The following is a 21,025-nucleotide window of genomic DNA, read 5'->3' as shown; positions in this document are numbered from 1 at the left end:
ACCCCCTGGTTCTCAAGCATGCATTTCCACCACCCCTGCTCTGACACATATCCCTATCCCAGCTTCACGGCTTTCCATCCCATTTTCCAGAGGAGACCCGGGAATCCCCATTCCAGACCCCGCCCACCATCCCCACCTGCTTCAGCTGAAACCCCAGAGCCCCTGTCATCATCTCAGACCCTGAAAGAGTGAGTGATGCCTCTCTCATCACAGGGCAATGTAGGAGCAGGGCGGGTGGGGCAGGATGCTGGGGTGGGTGGAGCCAGGGCCACTTCCTTTCCCCTTGGGGCCCCTCCACCAGTCTTGCTTCAGGAGTTGGAGCAGCCTAGTCCCAGCCCTGTGCCCTTATCCACTGAGCTGGTAAGTGGTGTGGCCTGGTGGGGCAGGGGCTTCAGTGGAACTGGGAATGTGCCTCTGGCTTGAGAAGACCTTGATAGATAATGGGAAAAGAGGACGAGGAGCCACTGGGGCTGAATGGGGACAGCGCAGGCCAGGAGGGGGTGGCTGTTGCTGGAGCGGGGCCTGCCAACGCCCAAGGGGGCCTATGGGGTAGATTCGATGGGGGAGCTGCCAGCGTCTTGTTATTTCTGATACTAGTAAAAGCAAGGGTGGAAAAAGCCGTTGAACCACAGAGTTCGGCCCGGCAGGTGGCAGGGAAGTGGGCAGGAGGGGAGGGCCTGGCTAGGTTCTCCCCCGCCGCCCCCAGCTCCTTATGTATTCTATTTCTTCAACTTCCCCACCCTCAGGTCCCAACTCCTGCTCATGCCTGTTGCTTTGGAAATGATCCTGCTTCTCCTCCTCTTTGGGAGTGTCTGGACCCAAAACACAAGCTCAGAGTCTCCAGATGGCACAATTACTTTGCAGAAGTTGGAACCCACAGGGTCCTCTGTTTCTTTGGTCTCAAATATCTATGAGACCACAAAATTCAACTCAATGACATCTAATTTTGCAACAACCGAGGTCGCTACGACAGATGACAACACTGAGCACAAGATCTTCCCGCCTTCCTCAACTCCCTATACAGCCAATGAGGTTTCCTCTCCTGGGACTTCCATTGCTGCCAGCAGGGGCCCTCCTGTAAATGAGTCAATAATCTCCCACAAAGATTCGGCCAAAAAATTATCAATGCCCCTGGAAATCTCTAATGCAACCAGTATACCTGCTGTCCCAGTAATGAAATCTACAGGATTCCACACTACGACTGGTGAAACCGTGGCAACTAGCCCTCTGGAGACCTCCAGTGGGACCAGTGGACCCCCTATCACCACAGCAACTAGCTCTCTGGAGACCTCTGATGGGACCAGTGGACCCCCTATCACCACAGCAATTAGCTCTCTGAAAACCTCCAATGTGACCAGCGGACCCCCTGTCATCATGGAAACTAGCTCTCTAAAGACCTCCGAGGAGACCAGTGGACTTCCTGTCACCATGGCAACTACGTCTCTGAAGACCCCCATGGGGACCAGTCGCTCCCCCATCTTTGGAGTAAAAATATCCAGCCCAACGTCCTCCACAAGCATAAGCAGTAGGTCCTCCACAAATTCAGGTTGGGGGACAAATGGCACCTTGCTGGTAGCTGTGTTTGGGGTCCTGCTGGTGGTCATTATCCTCGTGGCACTACTCCTGCTGTGGCGCCAGCGGCAGAAGCGGAAGACAGGAGTACTGACACTAAGCAGGGGTGGAAAACACAACGGGGTGGCAAATGCCTGGGCTGGGGTAGCCCAGGTGTCTCATGAGGAGGCCGCGACAATAACAGAGGGAGTGTCTGGGGGTAACAATGACTCTGGGGTCCCCCAGGGGGAGGTGTCTGGCCAGCGGCCCACACTTACCACTTTCTTTGGTAGACGGAAGTCTCGCCAGGGCTCCGTGGCGCTGGAGGAGCTAAAGCCTGGGCCAGCCCGCAGCCTAAAGGGGGAGGAAGAGCCACTGGTGGGCAGCAAGGATGAGGCTGCGGAGACCTCTACTTCTGATGGGCCAGAAGAGAGAGACGTGGAGGCCCCTTAACGTTTGAGAATAATAAGACTGGAGTTCAGAATCGTTCCCGCTTTCATCACCTTCCCTCCTGTCATCACATCCAGCCTCATCATCACCCAGCATTTTCACCCAGCACCCTTTGGATTTTCACCCAGCATCTTCACCCTGAATCCTCATTCAGCTCTTCTAGCCAGCAGCCCATGCAGCACCCACACCCAGCGCGTAGATCAGGGCTGACACCCACTGAACCCTTGTAGATTGAATGAACGAACTTTCCTCATCAACCCCTACTTCTCCCCATCACATTTTCTCCACATTTCTGTCCTTGAAACCAGCTGCTGAGTCTCCGTAAAGGCCAAACTTCCTTGACTTACGTTTTCTCAGAGGATTCCCCAGGAATACCAGAGTCTAGGAAGAAGAAGGAAATGGCAACCCAGCAAACTCTCACCTTAGGATTACTCTGGAAAGTACATTTGGCCCCATGGATTAGGACAGTCCTACTGGCTCAGCCCATGAACTGCCTTTAACTCCAGGCCCCAGTGCTCTGTGCTAGGCCATCCTGGAGCATGGGCTGGGTGGTGTCACCCAGCTGTGGTCTCAGGTGTGTCTGAGACAGCCCCTGGACCCTAGGCTGGCCCACGGTCCCAGCCACCACATTCTCCCCCAACTCTGGACCGAGGCAGCCAGAGGCTTCAGCTGTTTCTCCTCCCAAGAGCACAGGTGAGAAGAGTTTCTGGGCAGATGTAGTTCTTAGAAGTCTCGGCATCTGCGTGGGTCCACTCATGCATTCAGTTTGTGTGCAAGAGGCGAGGACTTGGTGATGCTTGTGAAGCGCAGTGGCGAGTACAGATTGGTGAGGGAGGGGGCAGGAAGGGCTGCAGAGGCTGAGGAGACGCCGCCCTCAGGAGGTGCTGAGAACACAGGCGCCCTCGTCTTTGCCCCGATGGGGTGGAGGTGGAAGATTTAATTCCGTCTGTGGCAGGGCTTGACAGAAAGACTGCATGTGTGACCAAGTGTGTTCTTCAGCTCAGCCGCTATGTCCCTTCCTCAAAGCACCCCCCCCACTCCCCCCCCACCACTCCCCCCCCACCACTCCCCAGCGCACACACAAGAGTCCCAGGTCTTGCTGATGCTGTTACAAGTTTAATGTGTTTGTCTGTATCCCCTCTTCCATTCTACAAGGAGGGTCAGTGAGAGAGTGAGCTGTGACAGGCCTCCAGAACCAGGGGCATCCCTGTGGCTCTGGGATGGAGAGGAGGGGACAAGACCCAACTGTGCTGTCTCTGAGACCAGCCCAGGCCAGAACCCAGGGCACTGCATGGACCAGAGGCCGTTGGTATTTCCCCAGGGCAAAGAGGAAATTTGCAAAGAGGAAGTTGTTGAGTCAGAGGAGCAGTGGATGAGAGCAGATGCATTGACCTACAAAAGGAGAGGCCACGGGACTCCATGAGAGCATGACTGCCAGGTGGTTTGGATTGGAGGGGACACCAGAGGCTGGGAAAGGGCCCTCAGGAGGGTCAGTTCATGGGGGTGTGGAGGAGGGATGAGGAGAGAAGGGGCGGAAAGTGGCCACGGATCCGCCCGGAGTTCTGCCACCCATGCCTGGGCGAGCTGGGGTGGAAATCCAGCCTTCACCACGCAAGCCTGGGCGCCTTTTCTTTTTCTTTCTTGGACGTGCCACACAGGCACAAGTGGTCTTAGTTCCCTGACCAGGGATCGAACCTGCACCCCCCACCCTGCCCCCGGCCAAAATAAATAAATAATAAAATGTTGAAAATACGAATTTTGTCCTGACAGTAAAATAACATTTTTCTTCTTTTGCAAAACTACCAGCACATTCTAGTTTCTTAAATAACAGGATTCTCTCTCACACACAACCATATACAGTGTACTATTCTTCATCTTATATTTTAAAATGCATGTTTCTACTTTATTTTCTAAAGTACACATTAAGATCACGGTTACAAATACAGCTTTGTCATCCAGTGCAACCTCCAGATGGAAGAAGGATTTGGATGGGGACGGTCTTGAGAAGTCTATTAATATAGTTCACTTTTGCAGACAGGAAAAGGGCCTCAGAGCATGGTTCTATGGACCTTTCATTTCTGAAAATGGACATTTATGCCTCATTTTCCTCTGCATCCGTATTTCTGCTCCTGTTCTGGGGAGGTTGGGGGTTGAGCCATTAGCTATCAGAAAACCCAGGGTATTTTGGAGACCATCTACATGTCCCCAGCAATGAGCTGCCAATGGGTGCCTGTGTGCCTTAGCCCCCTGGGGTGCTTAGCATCTGCCTGCCCAGCTAGTGGCTTCAGGACAGCCTAGCTGGACCATGCCCCAGATCCCCAAAGCTGCCGGCCATGGAAAGGGCCACATACTCACTCCTGCGTTTGCGCACGCTCTGCCAGAAGCCTGCGCACCCCCGTCCTGTCCCCCGCAACACACATTTTGACTTCCCGCCAAACTCCTCTCAACCATCATGATGTAGTTCAAATGTCACTGCCTTTGCGAAGCCGCCCTTGCTTCCTCCATCCCAAACAGATAGAGTATTTCTCCTCCACTCTTACAGCACCTTGCGTGACAGTACAAACAACTGGACTGTAATCATGTGAAGGTGTCCCCCATTCATTAGGGTGTAGCCCCTTCAAGTCCACCTGTCATCTTTGTGGCTCCAGAGGCCAGAGCCTGGCATGTCTACCTACTATGTGTTTACTGAATGGAGAGGTAAATGGATTAATGAATGAGCAAACAATGGTTTTCAAGTAAACCATGGCAAGGTCAGACCTGTCCTTTGAATGAAACTGGCATCCAGGAGCATGGCCTGAAGGCAGTGGGACCTGAGATGGGAGCATTAGTCTAGTTCAAGTTAGATAGAGTGCGAGTCTGGCCTAAGGTGAAAGAAGAGGTCAGGCTTGAAATATATTTATTCAGAGAATAAGATTTTTAGAACTAATTGACTATTGAGGTGATGGGGGAAGAATGAGGTTAGACTCTTAAAGTTTCTATCTTGGAAAATGGAGGAGATGCTGACATCACTATGTGGAAATGCAAAGAGGTGAGCAGTTTGGGGGGAAAACATGAGTATTTATTTATTTATTTATATTTTGGCCACACCGCGCGCTTTGCAGGATCTTAGTTCCCCGACCAGGGATTGAATCTGGGCCACAGCAGTGAAAACGCTGAATCCTAGCCACTCGACAACCAGGGAACTCCCCATGAGGGGTGTTAGAAGTAGAGGCCTGGAAGTTGCAAGGGAAGTCAGAGCTGGAGATATAGATTAAGGAGTCATCTGATGTTAGATAGCAATTTAAATAACGGCATTGGTGGATAAATGCATAAACTGTGTAGAATGAGAAAAGGAGAGAGCTGTGGAGAGAAGCTTCATGTGTTAGTCAGGGCAGGCTAACTGCTGTAACAAACAACCCCCAGTTCTCAGGGGTAGAGCTCAAGAGAAGCTTTTCCCTTGCTTATGTAACAATTTAATGTTGGCATTTGGAGGGTGACCTTCCATGAGGTCATTCAGGGACCCAGACTCCTTCCATCTTGTGGCTTTGTCATTCCCAGGGAGGATCGTGGGAAGACTAGAGCGACATGCATCACTTTTGGTCACATTCCATTGGACAGAATTCAGTCATATGGTGGCCTCCATGCAGAGGAGGCTGGGAAATGTAGTTTAGCTTGTGCCCAAGAGGAAAAGAGGAACAGTCCCGCCACACTGAGGGGACACCACAGTTTGAGGGCTGCCTGTAGGAAGAAGGACCTGCAGGAAACAGAAAAGAGCCTTTAGGAGAGAAACCAGGAGAAAATGAGGTCTGGGGGGAAAAAGGGAGAAATAGTTTGGAGAAGGGCTGTCAGGAGCTGACCTGGACTAGAGTGAGGCAAGCAAGGCAGTAAGGTGCAAAATGGAGCTTGAGAGTGAGGCCTTCTTCAGTTTTGTGCCCCAGGACCCTTGCTTGCCTCACCCAAGTCCAAGTCCTGGCAGGGTCACATGCTGCAGAGGCAGAAGTGGGAGAAGGCTGGGAAGAGGCCAGTGTCTGGCAATCAGTGGTCCCAGAGACTTTAGCAAGTGGTTCTGATGAAGAAATGGAATCCCCAGCACTTCTGGGACAGGAACTTGCCTGAAGTCACAGTACAATAATTGGCAGTTTCCTGGTTTTCTTGTTCAAAAGCCCGGCTCTGATCTACTCAGGGCCCTTAAAGTACCTTGGGAAGAAGGAAGAGAAGGAAAGTGCCTATTTGTTGAGTTTCTACTCTGTGTCACCCGCAGAGTTTTTTCACTTGATTCTCAGTTGAAGCCATGAGGTTGGTATTATCCCATTTTACAGCTAAGGAAATGGAGGCGCAGAAAGAGGTAAAGAAGTATTTGAGATAAAAAAGAATGGAAGTAGGATTTCCCCAGTGCACCATCAAAAACACTCTCCAGCCATCACAGGGAGCACACCCTGGGGCAGGGTCAAGGAGGTTGGGTGAGTGGAGAGAACAGGGCGGCGGCTCAGAGAGGAGAGGACTTCTGAGGTATGTGACTGAGTGTCCTGGAGGCCAGAGGGAGCCCCAGAGAACCAGGGCAGGGCCGGTCAGGGCTGGTCAGACCGGCCCCTCCCCCTCCCCCTCCCCCCCCCACCCCCTCTCCCAGTCTCCCGCCTCTCCAAACACTAGACCAAGCAGTGGGCACACCAGTCGGCCAGCTCCAGGCTGTCATGGACCCTGAAGGTAAAGAAGCCTCCCAGACCTCTCTCCCCTGTATCCCTACATCACCACCTGCCCCTCTCCTGCCCATCACCCATCCCATCTTATCTCCGTCCCCATCCCCCCCCTTCCCCAAGACCAAGTCTTCGCTGGTCTCTAACTACTCTCTTACCCCTCCCCCATCCCCTCCAACCTCTCTGAACCCAAGCACTCCTTTCTGCCCTGCAAAGACCTCTTCTCACCCTTCTTTATTCTTCTACGATAGGTCCCCAAGTGAGCTCTGGGGAAGAAAGGGGCTTGAGCCCCAAGAAATTCAGGGGTGGCCTGGAGTAGGCCACGTCTCCTGGGGGCTGAAGGGGCCAGGCAGTGGGAGGCTGGGCCTGGAGCAGCTCTGGACTTTGCCCCTCACTAGCAACTCCGGAGGAGTGAGGCAAAGTCCTGTCCCATCTGCCTCGGGGTGGGGGAAGGGAGCCTGAGTCCTGTGATCCCAGTGATTCCTGTGCATGTGGGGAGTGACGTTGTGAAGGAGGCTGGATGCAGGATGATACGGGCCAGGCTCTGGAGTCAAAAGGCTCCTGTTTGAATCCCGGATCCACCAGGAACAGACTGTGTGTCCTTGAGCAGGTCACCTGATGTCTCAGAGCTTCATTTCCTTGAATTGCAATATCTGCAAAATGACAGTAATAGTTCCCTGCTCACCAGGTTGGGCATGTGGGCGGGAAATGACATGAGCATGGAGGGCTCCCTGCAGTTTCACCTTCCCCTCCCCGGGCTTCCCCTTCCCCAGCTCTGACCTTCCTCCCCTGGTCTAGGGCTTCTGCTGGCCCCATACCCAGCCCCTCTGGCTTAGCCGTGGAACCAGCTTTTGGGGGTCCAGACTACTTCTTGGTTTAGAAATGATCTCAGAGTCAGAGCCTGGGTTCAAGTCCCATCCCTGCCACCTGCTAGCTGTGTGACCTCAGACAAGATGCTTAGCCTCGCTGTGCCTCGGTTTCCTCATTGGTCAAGTGAAAGCAATGTATTCCTTTGGGTTGTGGTGAGGATGAAACGAGATCATATACGTCAAGCGCCGGCACAGAAATCACTCAGTAGTTACGCTGGAGTCACATCCATCACTCCAGTCTGCCTCTCCAGTCCTGAGCCTGCCCCAGGTTCCAGTTCCATTTTGGGGACATGTCCCTGGCGTGTCAAAATCAAAGTCCTCCCCTACACCAGTTCCATTTCCATTCGTGCCTCACCAGCCTCCTACTCGGACTGGAAACCTCAGGGTCACCTTTGACAGCTCACTCTCCCTTGAACCCCAATATCCAGACAGTTGCTGCATCCTATGGATTTACCTCCACGTCTTTCTGTTCCCACCTCCCTCTGAGGGAGCCTTCCTCTGCCTGGCAGGCTTCACGCACGTGATGACACTGATGTTTAACTCTGGGCCAAGCCAGAAGCGTTGGCTCTGGGATCACTGACCTGCGGGAGTTAAACCAGGAGGGAGTAGTCGAGTCAGGGGCTGAGGCAAAGGCTGGGGACGTGGGGCAAAGGAGGGGCGAGGACAGAGTTGGGGCAGAAACAGACGGCAGGCTGGTGGCCAAGGTGTGAGGGGGCGGGGCCAGGTCTGGAGGCATGGTGTGCAGGGAGCGGTCCCCTCACAGATGCCCTTCCCTTACATTTTACCCAGACTCACTGCTTCCTGGTCCAGGCTGTTGCAACAGCCTTGCAACTTATATCTTTCAAAAACGCTAGGCACAACTTAAACATTTAAACTCACAAGTGCATTTCTGATCAAGTGACTTCTGATCAAAAGTCTTACGGATTTTCCATTGTTTATTGAACGAGAACCTAACTGTTTCCTATCATTCAGGGCCTGCTCAGTCTGGCCCCGTCCTACCACTCAGCCCTCTCTCTCGCTACCCTCCACGTGCAACTTCGCCTACATATACCCCAGGTCTCCCACTGCTGGGCCTTTGCTCTCTCCCATTCTCTCTGCTTGGGGGGCCTTCCTCTCACCTGTCCAATGCCAGCCTATTCTCAGAGCCAACCTTCCTGAATCTTCTCTTACTGCTCTTGTACCTTAACGACAGGTCATCTCTCTTTGCTCTGAAACCCTGTAGATCATTTTACCACTTGTGTGACGGGCAATCACATCTGGCTCTATTTGGAGGTCATTTCTCCTCTCTAGGGAGAGAAGGGGAAAAGGAAAGAACATTTATCTGGAAGCTGGGGTGCTAACCAGCCTCTGTCTCCCTCTGGTGTTTGCCAAATGGATCAACAAATAAATAGATGGGAGAACAAAATTGCCGGGAGTCAGACACCTGGGTTCAAAGGCATCTTGCTGGGCATTGGCTCAGACACTTGACGTGAATCGCCCATTCCCTCCTCGTTGTAGCCCTGTGACTTCCTCGTGAAACTGACTCTCAGAGAGGTTAGGAAATTGCCTAAGGTCACCCGGCATGTAGGTGATGGAGCTGGGATTCAAACCAGGCGTTTCTGAACCTCCAACCCAGGCTGTTCCTACTACACCAGGGACAGAGCCCTGGATTCTTGGGTGTGGCTTGTAGAACTCTGTGAATAGTGATATAATAAATATATAATAATTTTAAGTATAAGTTTGTGCTCAGTGTGGTGAGGTTGGGTACATGAGGGGACTCTGGGGCCAGCCCGCCTAGGCTTCTGATCCTGCCTCCACACTTCCCAGCATGTGAACTTTGGGCAAATTACTTGCTTCTTCAGTGCCTCAGTTTCCTTATCTGTAAAATGGAGATAATAATGGTACGTACCTTATGAGGGTTGTTGTGAGGATTAAATGTGTTAATATATAGAATATGCTGGGAACAGTGCTTGGGAAGGACCATAAAAGTGTTAGCTGTTATTATTATTACACATGATGTCACTCCAGATTCTATTATAGACAAGTGGTAGCAGGCACCAGAGTTTTAAGAAAAACTTATAAAGGCAAAACCTTTAAAACTGACGTCTATCTATTTAATTATTTTTCCTGTAAATTGGGGAAAACAATCATTACTTGGTTTTAGCTGGAACACTTTGTCAGCCTCGTACAACATCACTGTTGCTGCAGGCATAGGCCACATGGTTACACGTGGTTACACATCAAATTAAGAACAAAAACTTGTGATCTTTGTTTTAGGTGCATTTGCAGACCCTGACTTTGTGCCCGTCCATCAAAGGCATGAATAAGTGTTTATTAAATGACTGAAGGAAAGATGCAGGGATGGAAGTTCTGATTCTGGCCCAGTCTCTCCCGGTACAGAGCCACTGGCCAGTTAGGGCAATATAGAAACACAGTAAAAGTCAGTCAACAATCCAGACAAGAACGGCACAAGTGCCAGTGGGGGAAAAATCTTCAAATATTCTGCCAGAGTCAGTTTATCTATACCTTTTTACATTATTTGTAAAGAGACAAATGCAGGAAATTTCCCCAGATGCTTTGGATCCCCTCAAAAACAGAGGCACCAACTTTAATAAAATTCTGGAATAACCTATTAAGAAAGGATTGCCTTGAGAGATCAAGGTTACACCCCACAGGGTAACACTGTAATCTCTGAAGTCCAGGCACCTTGAGAGAATATTTACATATAACAACGGCAAGAATAAAAAGGGGACAGGGCGTTACAGCTGTTTCCTCTGTGCAGCCGCTTCTCCTCAGGCAGCTGCAAAAACAGCCCCACTCCTCTCTGCAGTTCCTTTCTCCACAGTGGCTAATTAGGAGAGCCTTTATTTTCAAAGCTACCCACAGGAATCCCTTTTGTTGGAAATGCACAAGAGAGTTGGGGCCTAAAGAAAACCAGATGTATTTATTTTTCACGAACATTCTGCATTTACAATAGGTGATCAGAACAGCTGATCTTGCCTAAGTGGGCAAGAGAGTAACCCCTGGGTGAAGGCTGTGTGGTTCTAAAACCACCTTCTGTGTGTGGACAGGGAAGACCAGGGTCCACGTCGATCATTTTCTTTTCTCTTTTTCTTTAATGTTTTGAATGCTTTTTTTTTTTTTTTTTTTGGTTTGTTTTTTTGCCTCGCTGCATGGCCTGTGGGATCTCAGTTCCCCAACCAGGGATAGAACCCATGCTCCCTGCAGGGAAAGCACAGAGTCCTAACCACTGGATAGCCAGGGAATTCCCATTTTCTAGCTCTGCTCTTTAGGTAATTTCCCTTTGCATTTCTGAGCCTAGGTTCTCTGCCTCCAAATGGCCTTTACCATGAAGAAGGACAGGTAGGATTTGTGACATCGTATATATAGCAAGTGCCCGGCATCTGGTAGGCAGCAGTGTGTGGTAGCTATTGTTCTCTTCCTGCGGTTCAGAAGCTCTCAACTCTGCTACAAATTAGAATTAAATTACCACATTCCAGACCAGTTATATCAGAATCTCTGTGGGTGGGACCCAGACATTGCATTTGGCAAGGCTCTCCAGATAATTCCATTGTGTAGTCAAGGTTGAGAATCACTGCTCTATTCATCCTAAAAAAACTTTCCTTGGGACTTCCCTGGTGGTCCAGTGGCTAAGACTCCATGTTTCCAATGCAGGGGGCGTGGGTTTGATCCCTCTTCAGAAAACTAAGATCCCGCATGGCATGCGGTGCGGCCGAAAAAACAAAACAAAACAAAACAACTTTCCTTGACCCTATCTTAAGTGAGGGCCCTCTCTCTCCTTTTCTTATTTACCTATTTATTTTACTTTTTTATTATAGAGAATTTCAAACATACACAAAAATAGACAGAAAAGTATGATGAATCCTCATGTACTCATCATCCAGCTTCAACAACCACCAAATTTTGGCCAAGCCAGTCCCATCCATACCCTTTTTTTTTCTTTTCTGTTTTTTTTTGGCTGCGCCACACGGCATGCGGGATCTTAGTTCCTCAACCAGGGATCGAATCTGTGCCCCCTGAAGTGGAAGCTTGGATTCTTAACCACTGCACTGTCAGGGATGTCCCCATACCCTTTCTAATTTCTACCTTCCAAGATTACCTTAAAGTAAAACCAGCTGTCAAGTCTTTTCATACATAAACATCTCATTTTATTATTTTTTATTATTTTTAAAAGATAAGGACTTTAAAATAAATAAATAAATAAATAAATAATTAATGGCTGCGTTGGGTCTCTTTTAAAATTTTTATTTAATTTTATTTATTTATTTTATTTTTGGCTGAGTTGGGTCTTCGTTGTTGCGCACAGGCTTTCTCTAGTTGCCGCGAGCGGGGGCTACAGTTCATGGCAGTGCGCGGGCTTCTCATTGAGGTGGCTTCTCTTGTTGTGTAGCATGGGCGTTAGGCGCTCGGGCTTCAGTAGTTGTGGCACGTGGGCTCCGTAGTTGTGGCTCGTGGGCTCTAGAGCACAGGCTCAGTAGTTGTGGCGCACGGGCTTAGTTGCTCCACAGCCAGGGCTCGACCCCTGTCCCCTGCGTTGGCAGGCGGATTCTTAACCGCTGCGCCACCAGGGAAGGCCCAGGACTTTTCCTTTTATCACAACCATAACCCACTTCAAAAAAAATTTCCTTAATGTTACCAAATACCCAGTCAGCATTCAGATTTTCAGTTGTTTCATAAAAGTTCTAATTTGGTTTCAATTTGTTTGTTTGAAGTAGTATCCAAATAAGATCCATACATTAGTTTTTCCCCAGCTCTGCCGCTGGTTAGTATGCATTTTGGACTCTTTTAATCTTTTGTTTTCCTTGCAATGTATGTGTTGAAGAAATTAGGTTATCTTCTGGAGAGTTTCCTATGGTTGTACCCCGTGGTATAGTTTAACATGTTCCTCTGTCTTCTGGTTTTCTTGTAATTGGTGGTTGCGTCTAGAAGTCTGATCTGACTCCGGTTCAGCTGTTCTGGCAAGAGTATTGCATAGGTTGGGGGATGTTCTATCAGGAGCACCCAGTATCTCATTGTCTTTCTTCTGATGTTGGCTTTTGATCCAATACCTGGATTCACTGGGTTATTAGGGTTGCAATATAGTTTCCTGCCTTTTGGCAGAGCACTGGTTCTTGTTCGTTTGTTCAAGTGGACAATTCAAAGCTTTTTAGTAAATTTATTGTGTTATGCCACCATCATCATAGACCATTTCCATCACCCCAGTAAGATCCCATGTCATTTAATTTCCAGCCCCAGACCACCACTATTCTGATGTCTGTCTCTCTTAATTTGCCTTTTCTGGATGTTTCATATAAACGGAGGGATACAACATATGGTCTTGTGTGAACATTGGTTGTTAACCTTTCTGTGCATCTGAATCCCAGGTGGAGCATTTCCAAAACCTGGATGCATGGGAACCACCCCGGAAAGGTTCTGATTCAGTTGATCTGGAATGCACCTGAGCAGCAGAGTTCAAAAAGCTCCCCAGGTGATTCCAACGTGCCGCCCAGGCGGGGGGTGGGGTGGGGGGTGGGGGGAGTCCCTGCTTTCTCAACTTCTGCTGAGAGGAGTTGTTCATACCCCTCCCCCACTTCCTCACCTCCTGTCTGTTCCTTGACCATGACAATGTGGCTTCTGCCCCTACCACAAGGCATTAAGACTGCCCTGGCAAAGCCCTCCCAGGGGCTAAGTGCAATGCTCACTCTCAGCCTTCTTCTTCTTCTCCTTCTCTTTTCTCTCTCAGCCTTTCTTCTGCTTTGCTTCTGCTCACACCCTACTTGCAGCCCTCTTCTTCCAGACACCCACTCCCTCCTGGTGGGACTTCTGTTTTTGACAGCCACGCCTCTGTGTGTCCTTCAAATCCTGGTGTTTCCCATAGCCCTCCTCTTTCACCCTGCCCTGGTGATCTTACCCACTCAGTGACCATCTGCACATGCTCGTGGCTCCAAATTCTCCATTCCTCACCCCAAATCTCCTCTGAACCCCAGAACATTCTTCTACCTGTCCTCTGTGCACAGCCACCCACGTTTCCTGATGGCATCTTGACCTTAACATCTGCAAGACCAAAGGCATTCTGTTTATTTATTTATTTATTTATTGGCCACACTGCGTGGCTTGCAGGATCTTAGTTCCCCGACCAGGAATCGAACCTGCGCCCCTGGCAGTGGAAGCGCAGAGTCCTAACCACTGGACCTCCGGGAAATTTCCCCGAAGTCATTCTTTTTCCCCAGCTCTGCTGCTCTGTCATACGCTCTGACCCTCCCGGAGATCCAGTTTCTGTACCTGTAAAATGGGAATGAGTCTCTGTGGTGAGTTCCAAATGAGAGAGTGTCAGGGAGCTAAGGTGCCTTCGACTGGCCAGGGGCACACCCCGTGCGGGTTGCTGATTGCCGCCAAACCCCTCCTCCTCCCCAGCCTACCCTGAACAATTCCTTATGTCAGTTTTCAGCTACCCAGGATGGAAACCCCAGCCTTCTACATCTTATTAGCTGCCAATTCCAGCAGATTCTACCTTAGAAAAAAACTCTCCCATTTGTCCCTGCTTGCTCTTCCTTTCATTACTGCCCCAATTCGGGGCTTCATCAGTTTCTGTCTGGCCAATCGCCCCAGCCTCCTTTTGTCTCCCAGCCCATCTCCATTTGGTGACTGAAGTGACCTTTCTAGAACAAAATCATAATCATATCATTCCCTCATTTAAAATTCTGTGATGGCTCCCGGGGTCTGTCCAAATTCCTCAGGTAATTGGTTTAGTCCCTTTTTCATTCTGGCCTCAGGCCCAAGACATTTCTCCCATAAATCCTACTCAGCACCCCGTCACCTCCTCGCTCTATTTTCTTGCTTTTGAACCTTGAACACTTGCTCTTTCAGTCCGAAATGTCTTGCCCTCCCTCTTCCCCACCCCCCCACCCCTGCCTGGCAAACATTACTCATCCTTCAAGGCCACTAAAACTTCCCCCTTCCCCAGGGACATTTAGTCATTTCTTCCTCTTTGCTCCCACGACTCTTGATAAATGCTTCAGTCATCTCACCAGCAAACACACCTACAGTGTTCCTGAAGGCTTTGCAAATATTAACTCCCTTAATTTTCATAACAAGCCTATGAGGTGATCAGTGTTATTATCCCCGTTACAGTTGGGACAACGAAGGCCCCCGAAAGGTTGAGTCTCTTGCCCAAGATCACTTAGCTAAAAGTGACAGAGGCAGTATTGGAACCCAGGCCGAGTGGCCCCGGAGTCTGGGCTGTGATTCCACAGTGCAGCCTCTCTGCTCAGAGAACTATCATCAAACACTTAGTATTAAACTAAACAATATGAAATTGCCAATATTTGACTGTTGACCTATACAAGCAGCACATTTGTCTGGGTCAGCGTGCTAGGCACTTGGGATACAGCAGAAAACTCAGTGGACATTTTGGCCCCAGACAGAAAACACCAGCAGAGGATGACATTGGGGGATAAACAAGGAGCTGGGTGAGCATGTGACCTGATTTAGGGGGTCTGTGAGAGCCCCCGGCTGAGGAAGTGATATCTAAGAGAAGGTCTGAAGTTGAGTGAGAGGTGAAGGGGCAGTTTGGGGTGAGGGTGAGGAAAGGGACTTCTAGGAGAAGGCTCAGCCTTGGAACAGCATAAGTGAAGGCCTGAAAGCTAAGAGAAAGAGCTGCTCTCTCTGTCACCTAGCAATGAAGGCCTGGCACAGAGCAGGTGCTTAACAAGGATTTATCCAAAGAATCAATGAAAAATGGAAAGAAGTCAAGAGAGCTGGTGCTAATACAATGAAAGTGAGGCTTTAAGCAGGGGAGTGATCTGCTTAAATTTCTTTTTTTAATGGTTTGATTTTAAAGTCAGGTTTAATGAGGTATAACCACAGACAGTAAAATTCACCCTTTTCTGTGTAAAGCTCTATGAGTCTTGACAAATGCATCAGTGTTATAGCCACCATCACAGACAAGATCTAGACTAGTTCAGTCACATCCCAAAACTTGGAGCTGCCCGCTTTGCGGCCAGCCCCTCCACCCCCCGCTCCCCAGGCAGCCACTGGTCTGTTTTCTGTTGCTATCTTTTTTTTTTTCCTTTTCCAGAATATAGTCATATAGATGGACACAAATAGCATGTCACCTTTTGAATCTGGCCTCTTAGAATAATACATTTGAGATGTGTGCCTATTGGGTATATCAGTAATTGGTTCCTTTTTTTTTATTGCCGAGTAGAATTCCATTGTATACATGCATCACAGTTTGTTTATCCAATACTCACCAGTCCAAGGATTCAAATTCACTTTAAAAGCAAACAGTGAATCTAAAAAAAAAAAAAAAGAGTGGATATATGTATAACTGATTCACTTTGCTGTACACCTGAAACTCACACAACATGTGAATCAACTATACTCCAATAAAAATTTAAAAAAAAAAAAGCAAACGTCACGGCACCTGATCTGAATGGAGTGGGGGCCTTTGCATCCATCTCTGCTGTTCGTTCACTGGCCTTTTGCCTGGCGGTACCGTGAACGGTGGAGGCAGGGACTACATTTTTCTCCCTATCACCGACTTTGTTCCCAGCATCTGGCCCACAGCTGGCTCTGAGTGAGAATGAAAGCCACGTGGGGCAGCTGGGCGGGAACTTGGGGAAGGAGGGTCAGGTGCGATAACTGAGGTCTGTGGCTGCTGGTGGGGCACAGGCTCTTGTCTTTGGGGAAGAAGGGCTGGACAAGAAGGGCCCTCCTTCTGAGAGTAGAGCAAGCCAGAATGTCTGGCCTTAACTTCAGCTTGGAGCAAAAGTGGGGGAAACAAAACTAAACTAAATAATCCCCCTTCACATGCTATCGAATTGTCTACCCCTCCCCCGGGCAGCGAAGCCCACCTATGGCACCGCCCACGAGGCTGCAGGTCTTCTCTTGGCCGACAGATGGCGATGTTTCACTGCGCCTGAGCTCGGCCTCTGCGGTCACCCCATTCATTTCAAGAGGCAGCGGCCCATCAACGTGGCACGCCGGCGGGAAGGACCTCAGAGACCACCTTGTCCTTAACACTTATTTTACAGGCAAAGGGCTCACCCACACTCCTGAAGCTCTGTCTCGCAGAGCAGGGGCTCAAACCCAATTTCCCCGTGCTGTTTCCTCCTTATACAACCCCATCTCTAGAGAGGTGACAGTTTTTTTGAAACATCAGGTGAAGGAGAGGTTTTCAAGCTAGAGGGCAAAGGTGGAGGAACAGATGGCCATGGCCACAAGGCCTGGCCAGTCTCGCTCTGCTGTCAATATGCTGTGCGACCTCAGCTGACTTGCCTTTCTTCTCTGGTCCTCAGTCTCCACATCTGTTAAAAAGCTGAACTTCCAGCTTTAAAATTCTTGGTGCTATAGAGAAGGCAGGGAAGGGAAAGACACACAGCTTACATTCTCCTGAGGGCTTCAGCTAGTAAATAACCGATCCTTCTATGCAAGGCAGACAGAAAGGCAACAGAGTGGGTTTTTAAATTTATTATTTTTAAAATAAATTTTATTTATGTATATATGTATGTATGTATTGGCTGCGTCGGATCTTCCTTGCTGCGCGCAGGCTTTCTCTAATTGTGGCGAGCGGGGGCTACTCTTCTTTGTGGTGCACAGCCTTCTCATTGCGGTGGCTTCTTTTGCTGTGGAGCACGCGTTCTAGGCGCGCAGGCTTCAGTAGTTGTGGTGCACAGGCTCAGTAGTTGTGGTGCACAGGCTTAGTTGCTTCACGGCATGTGGGATCTTCCCGGACCAGGGCTCAAATCCGTGTCTCCTGCATTGGCAGGCAGATTCTTAACCACTGCACCATCAGGGAAGCCCAGAGTGGCTTTTAGGTGGCTGCATTTCTCTTCCACTGGTGAATAGCTGTTGGTCTAGCACTAGGTTTACCAGATAAAATACAGGGCACTCAGTTAAATTTGAATTTCAGATAACTGACAGATAATTACGAATAAGTATGTTCTAAATATAGCCTAGAATATATTTATACTAAAAAAACTTTGATGTTTGTCAGAAATTTAAATTTAACTAGATGTCCTGTATTTTTATTTGGTCAATCTGACAAACTTGTTCAGCTCACAAGGCCCACCCAGTGCCTCAGCCCCTCTCCTGGTACCCCCAGGTCTTCACCCTGATTGGCTAGTGCCCAATTCAGCCTGTTGTTAGGTATTTTGACAATCACCCCTGACTACCAGAAAGGCAGCCAAAATGTTAACACTGCTCTCTTTCTTTCCCTCCCAGGCCTGGCGCTCCTGCTGCCCCCTGCCACTCTGGCCACCTTGGCAGAAAGCTGGCTCCGAGAGGACTGCCCAGGCCTCAACCACATGGCCTTGGTCACGGGGGCAGCCCCCTCACAGGCGGTGCTGTGGGCCAAGTCCCCCGGGGTGCTGGCTGGGAGGCCCTTCTTTGATGCCATCTTTGCCCAAGTCAACTGCCAGGTCTCCTGGTTCCTCCCCGAGGGATCAAGGCTGGTGCCTGTGGCCAAGGTGGCCGAGGTCCGGGGCCCTGCCCACTGCCTGCTGCTGGGGGAGCGGGTGGCCCTTAATATGCTGGCCCGCTGCAGTGGAGTTGCCAGCGCTGCCGCTGCTGCTGTGGAGACCGCCAGGGGGACTGGCTGGGCCGGGCACGTGGCAGGCACGAGGAAGACGACGCCAGGCTTCCGGCTGGTGGAGAAGTATGGGCTCCTAGTGGGCGGGGCCGCCTCCCACCGCTACGACTTGGGAGGGCTGGTGATGGTGAAGGACAACCACGTCATGGCAGCCGGTGGTGTGGAAAAGGTGTCTGTCTGTCCAGCTGAGCCCCTGCCCTGGCCCTGCTCCAGCCACCCCGCCAACTTGCCCTTCCCCTTACCAGGGACCCCCCAACCACTCCCTGGAAAATAGTGATGGCCTGGGGGTTGGGGCATGCAAGACTCCTTGACCCCTCAGTGGTTCCATCTGTAAAATGAAAGGTTGGACTTGCTTCTTCACCAGCGTTCTTCTGCTGGTCGGGATGATATTCAAGGGAAAAGGACGAACTATTGGGAACCCAGTGTTGGGCAGGTCACTCTAACTCCCTGGACCTGTTTCCCGTCTGTGAAAATGTTCTTGAAGACCCTTTCCAGTCTTAATATTCTGAGTCAATTGAACTCAGGTCCAAATGCCAAATAGTGCTGAATTTGGCCATTTTCTTAACCCACAAAAGTGGTAATTTCACGTGGTTTCACCTAATATGTGAGAAGCCATTTCGATGCCTGGTTTCCTCATTAACCCCAAGCTCATTATCCATCTGGAGCCTTTCGAATGCCGGTCCCAGCTCACTTGCCCAGGGCCGGGTGCCACCCGTTCTCACTCTCACCCTTGCCACCTGACAGGCGGTGAGGGGGGCCCGGCAGACCGCCGACTTCTCCCTGAAGGTGGAGGTCGAGTGCAGCAGCCTGCAGGAGGCTGTGGAGGCGGCCGAGGCAGGAGCAGACCTCGTCTTGCTGGACAACTTCAGGCCTGAGGTGAGGCAGCATCTGCTTCCTGGGAAGGGGAAGGGGCTGGGGCGGGGGCTTTCACCTCTCGCTGGCTTGTGTCCCGCAGGAACTGCACCCCACGGCCGCGGCGCTGAAGGCCCAGTTCCCGAACGTGGGCGTGGAGGCGAGCGGGGGCATCACGCTGGACAGCCTCCCTCAGTTCTGTGGGCCCCATATCGATGTTATCTCTTTGGGGATGCTGACCCAGGCTGCCCCGGCCCTCGATTTCTCCCTCAAGCTGTTTGCCGAAGGAGCCACTCCAGTGCCCTACGCCCGCCTCTCCTAAAGCCAAGGAGGCTACACTGGCAGTGGGATAACACGGTTTCATGCGACTCTCACGATTTCACTTCTTTAAGTCCAGTGGCCAACAGAACACTCTTGAGTTAGCCTGGGCTAAAGTCCCAATCTGGCATGTACTGCTTGTGGGACCTCGAAGGACTGACTTCACCTCTGCTCACCTCAGTTTCCTAATCTGTAAAATGGGTCTAGCCAACCTTATGGATTTCTTTGGATGATAATTAATGCAGAGCAAGTGCTTAGTAAATGTTAGAAATTACCATTATTGGGCTTCCCTGGTGGCACAGTGGTTAAGAATCCACCTGCCAACGCAGGGGACACAGGTTTGAGTCCTGGTCCCACATGCCACGGGGCAACTAAGCCTGTGCGCCACAACTACTGAGCCTGTGCTCTATAGCCTGCGAGCCACAACTACTGAGCCCACGTGCCACAACTACTGAAGCCTGCGTGCCTAGAGCCCGTGCTCCACAACAATAGAAGCCACTGCAATTAGAAGCCTGTGCACCGCAATGAAGAGTAGCCACTGCTTGCCGCAACTAGAGAAAGCCGTGCACAGCAACAAAGAACCAAAGTATCCAAAAATAAATAAATAAAATAAAGTTATTAAAAAAAAAGAAATTACCATCATTCATCTGTTCTAAGAAGCACTTCTTTTCCCCCACACACTGAAGTCATATTTGGTGTGTGGGAAAATATGGTGTAATCTAGGGTGTCTAATGGTCACTGTCAGCCAGGCATCAGTTGTCATGTAGCCGTGTGGCCTGTGCCTGTGGCTTGTAGATCCGACATGATAACAATTTATGTGGAAATAAGTCCAAAAGAACTCTTTATATAAAATAGAAATTGTAAGTGATAAGAAAGCACTGGTTTGACAATTTTCTTTTTGAGTAATAGTATGTGTGTTTTACAAACAATGGCAGCTTATATTTGAGGATATGTGACACCCGGTTTGATGTTCAGCTGGAACATTACACTTGGTTGATGCCCATGTTGTACTGGTTACTAAGTATTTCACCTCTTGCCTGTGGCTGCTGTTACCACCTTTTTGGTTGGAGGTGAGAAACCTGCTTATTCCTCACTCCTGGGGTCCCAAACAGACTCCATCACACATCCCTCCCAAAATGAAACCCCCATTGGGTGCTGAAGGCCCTTAAGGATTTGGTTCCATGGGAATACCATTAGTTAGGAGAGGTACAGAGCAGCTGGGGCCAGAGCCAAGGTCAGTTAGGGAGTAAGGGAGGGTGGTGGGGGTCTGTGCTCAGACGTCAAACTTCCTTCCATGTTGAGTCAGGACTCAGAAGTCTAAGCAGTGGATCTAAATCCAGTCCCCCAAATATGCATACACACACACACCCCTGAGGTCTTGCCCACCTGTGTGGCCCCTCCTACCCTCACCTCAAGCCTAGGGTTCGCCTCTCTCTAACCGTTCTGGGTGGATCTGGGAGAAACCAGAGCATGAGGGCTTCCAAGGGTGAAGGTGGTCCCCAAGGTGACTCCTCCTGGAAGGGCTCCAGTCTGGAGCTGCCTCTCCCCTCCCAGAACCTACTCTCTCCTCTGCCCTTTGCCAGGAGGAGAGAAAAATGGGTCTCATCCACAGAGGTTCCTCCTTCAGGGGGAGTCTGGGGGTGCCAGTCTGCCCTGAGGGAGCTATTCTACCCCTTTGCTCCTTTCTCAACCTTGGAGACCAGCGACGGGCCAGGGGCAGATGAGCTACCTCAGATGTGAAA

General features: G+C 50.2%; 2 protein-coding genes across 2 annotated transcripts; both read left to right on the top strand.

Annotated features, from left to right (window-relative positions):
• Positions 1–244: 244 nt before the first annotated feature.
• Positions 245–2,004, top strand: SPN (sialophorin; the record flags this gene model as incomplete). The annotated part of the gene is made up of 2 exons (XM_079719184.1): positions 245–360; positions 747–2,004. The coding sequence occupies 2 exons, from the start codon at positions 245–247 to the stop codon at positions 2,002–2,004; spliced, it is 1,374 nt and encodes a 457-aa protein (XP_079575310.1).
• A 4,667-nt stretch (positions 2,005–6,671) lies between these two features.
• QPRT (quinolinate phosphoribosyltransferase) lies at positions 6,672–19,287 on the top strand (the record flags this gene model as incomplete). The annotated part of the gene is made up of 4 exons (XM_079718661.1): positions 6,672–6,684; positions 17,747–18,282; positions 18,858–18,989; positions 19,069–19,287. 4 exons carry the CDS (start codon positions 6,672–6,674, stop codon positions 19,285–19,287), a joined length of 900 nt encoding a protein of 299 aa, XP_079574787.1.
• Positions 19,288–21,025: the final 1,738 nt, after the last annotated feature.

This window comes from Hyperoodon ampullatus, assembly GCF_949752795.1.
Source record: "Hyperoodon ampullatus genome assembly, chromosome: 14".
NCBI classification, from domain to species: domain Eukaryota; kingdom Metazoa; phylum Chordata; class Mammalia; order Artiodactyla; family Ziphiidae; genus Hyperoodon; species Hyperoodon ampullatus.
Note: the sequence above shows the minus strand (reverse complement) of the source record. Positions and strands in the feature narration are given on the sequence as shown.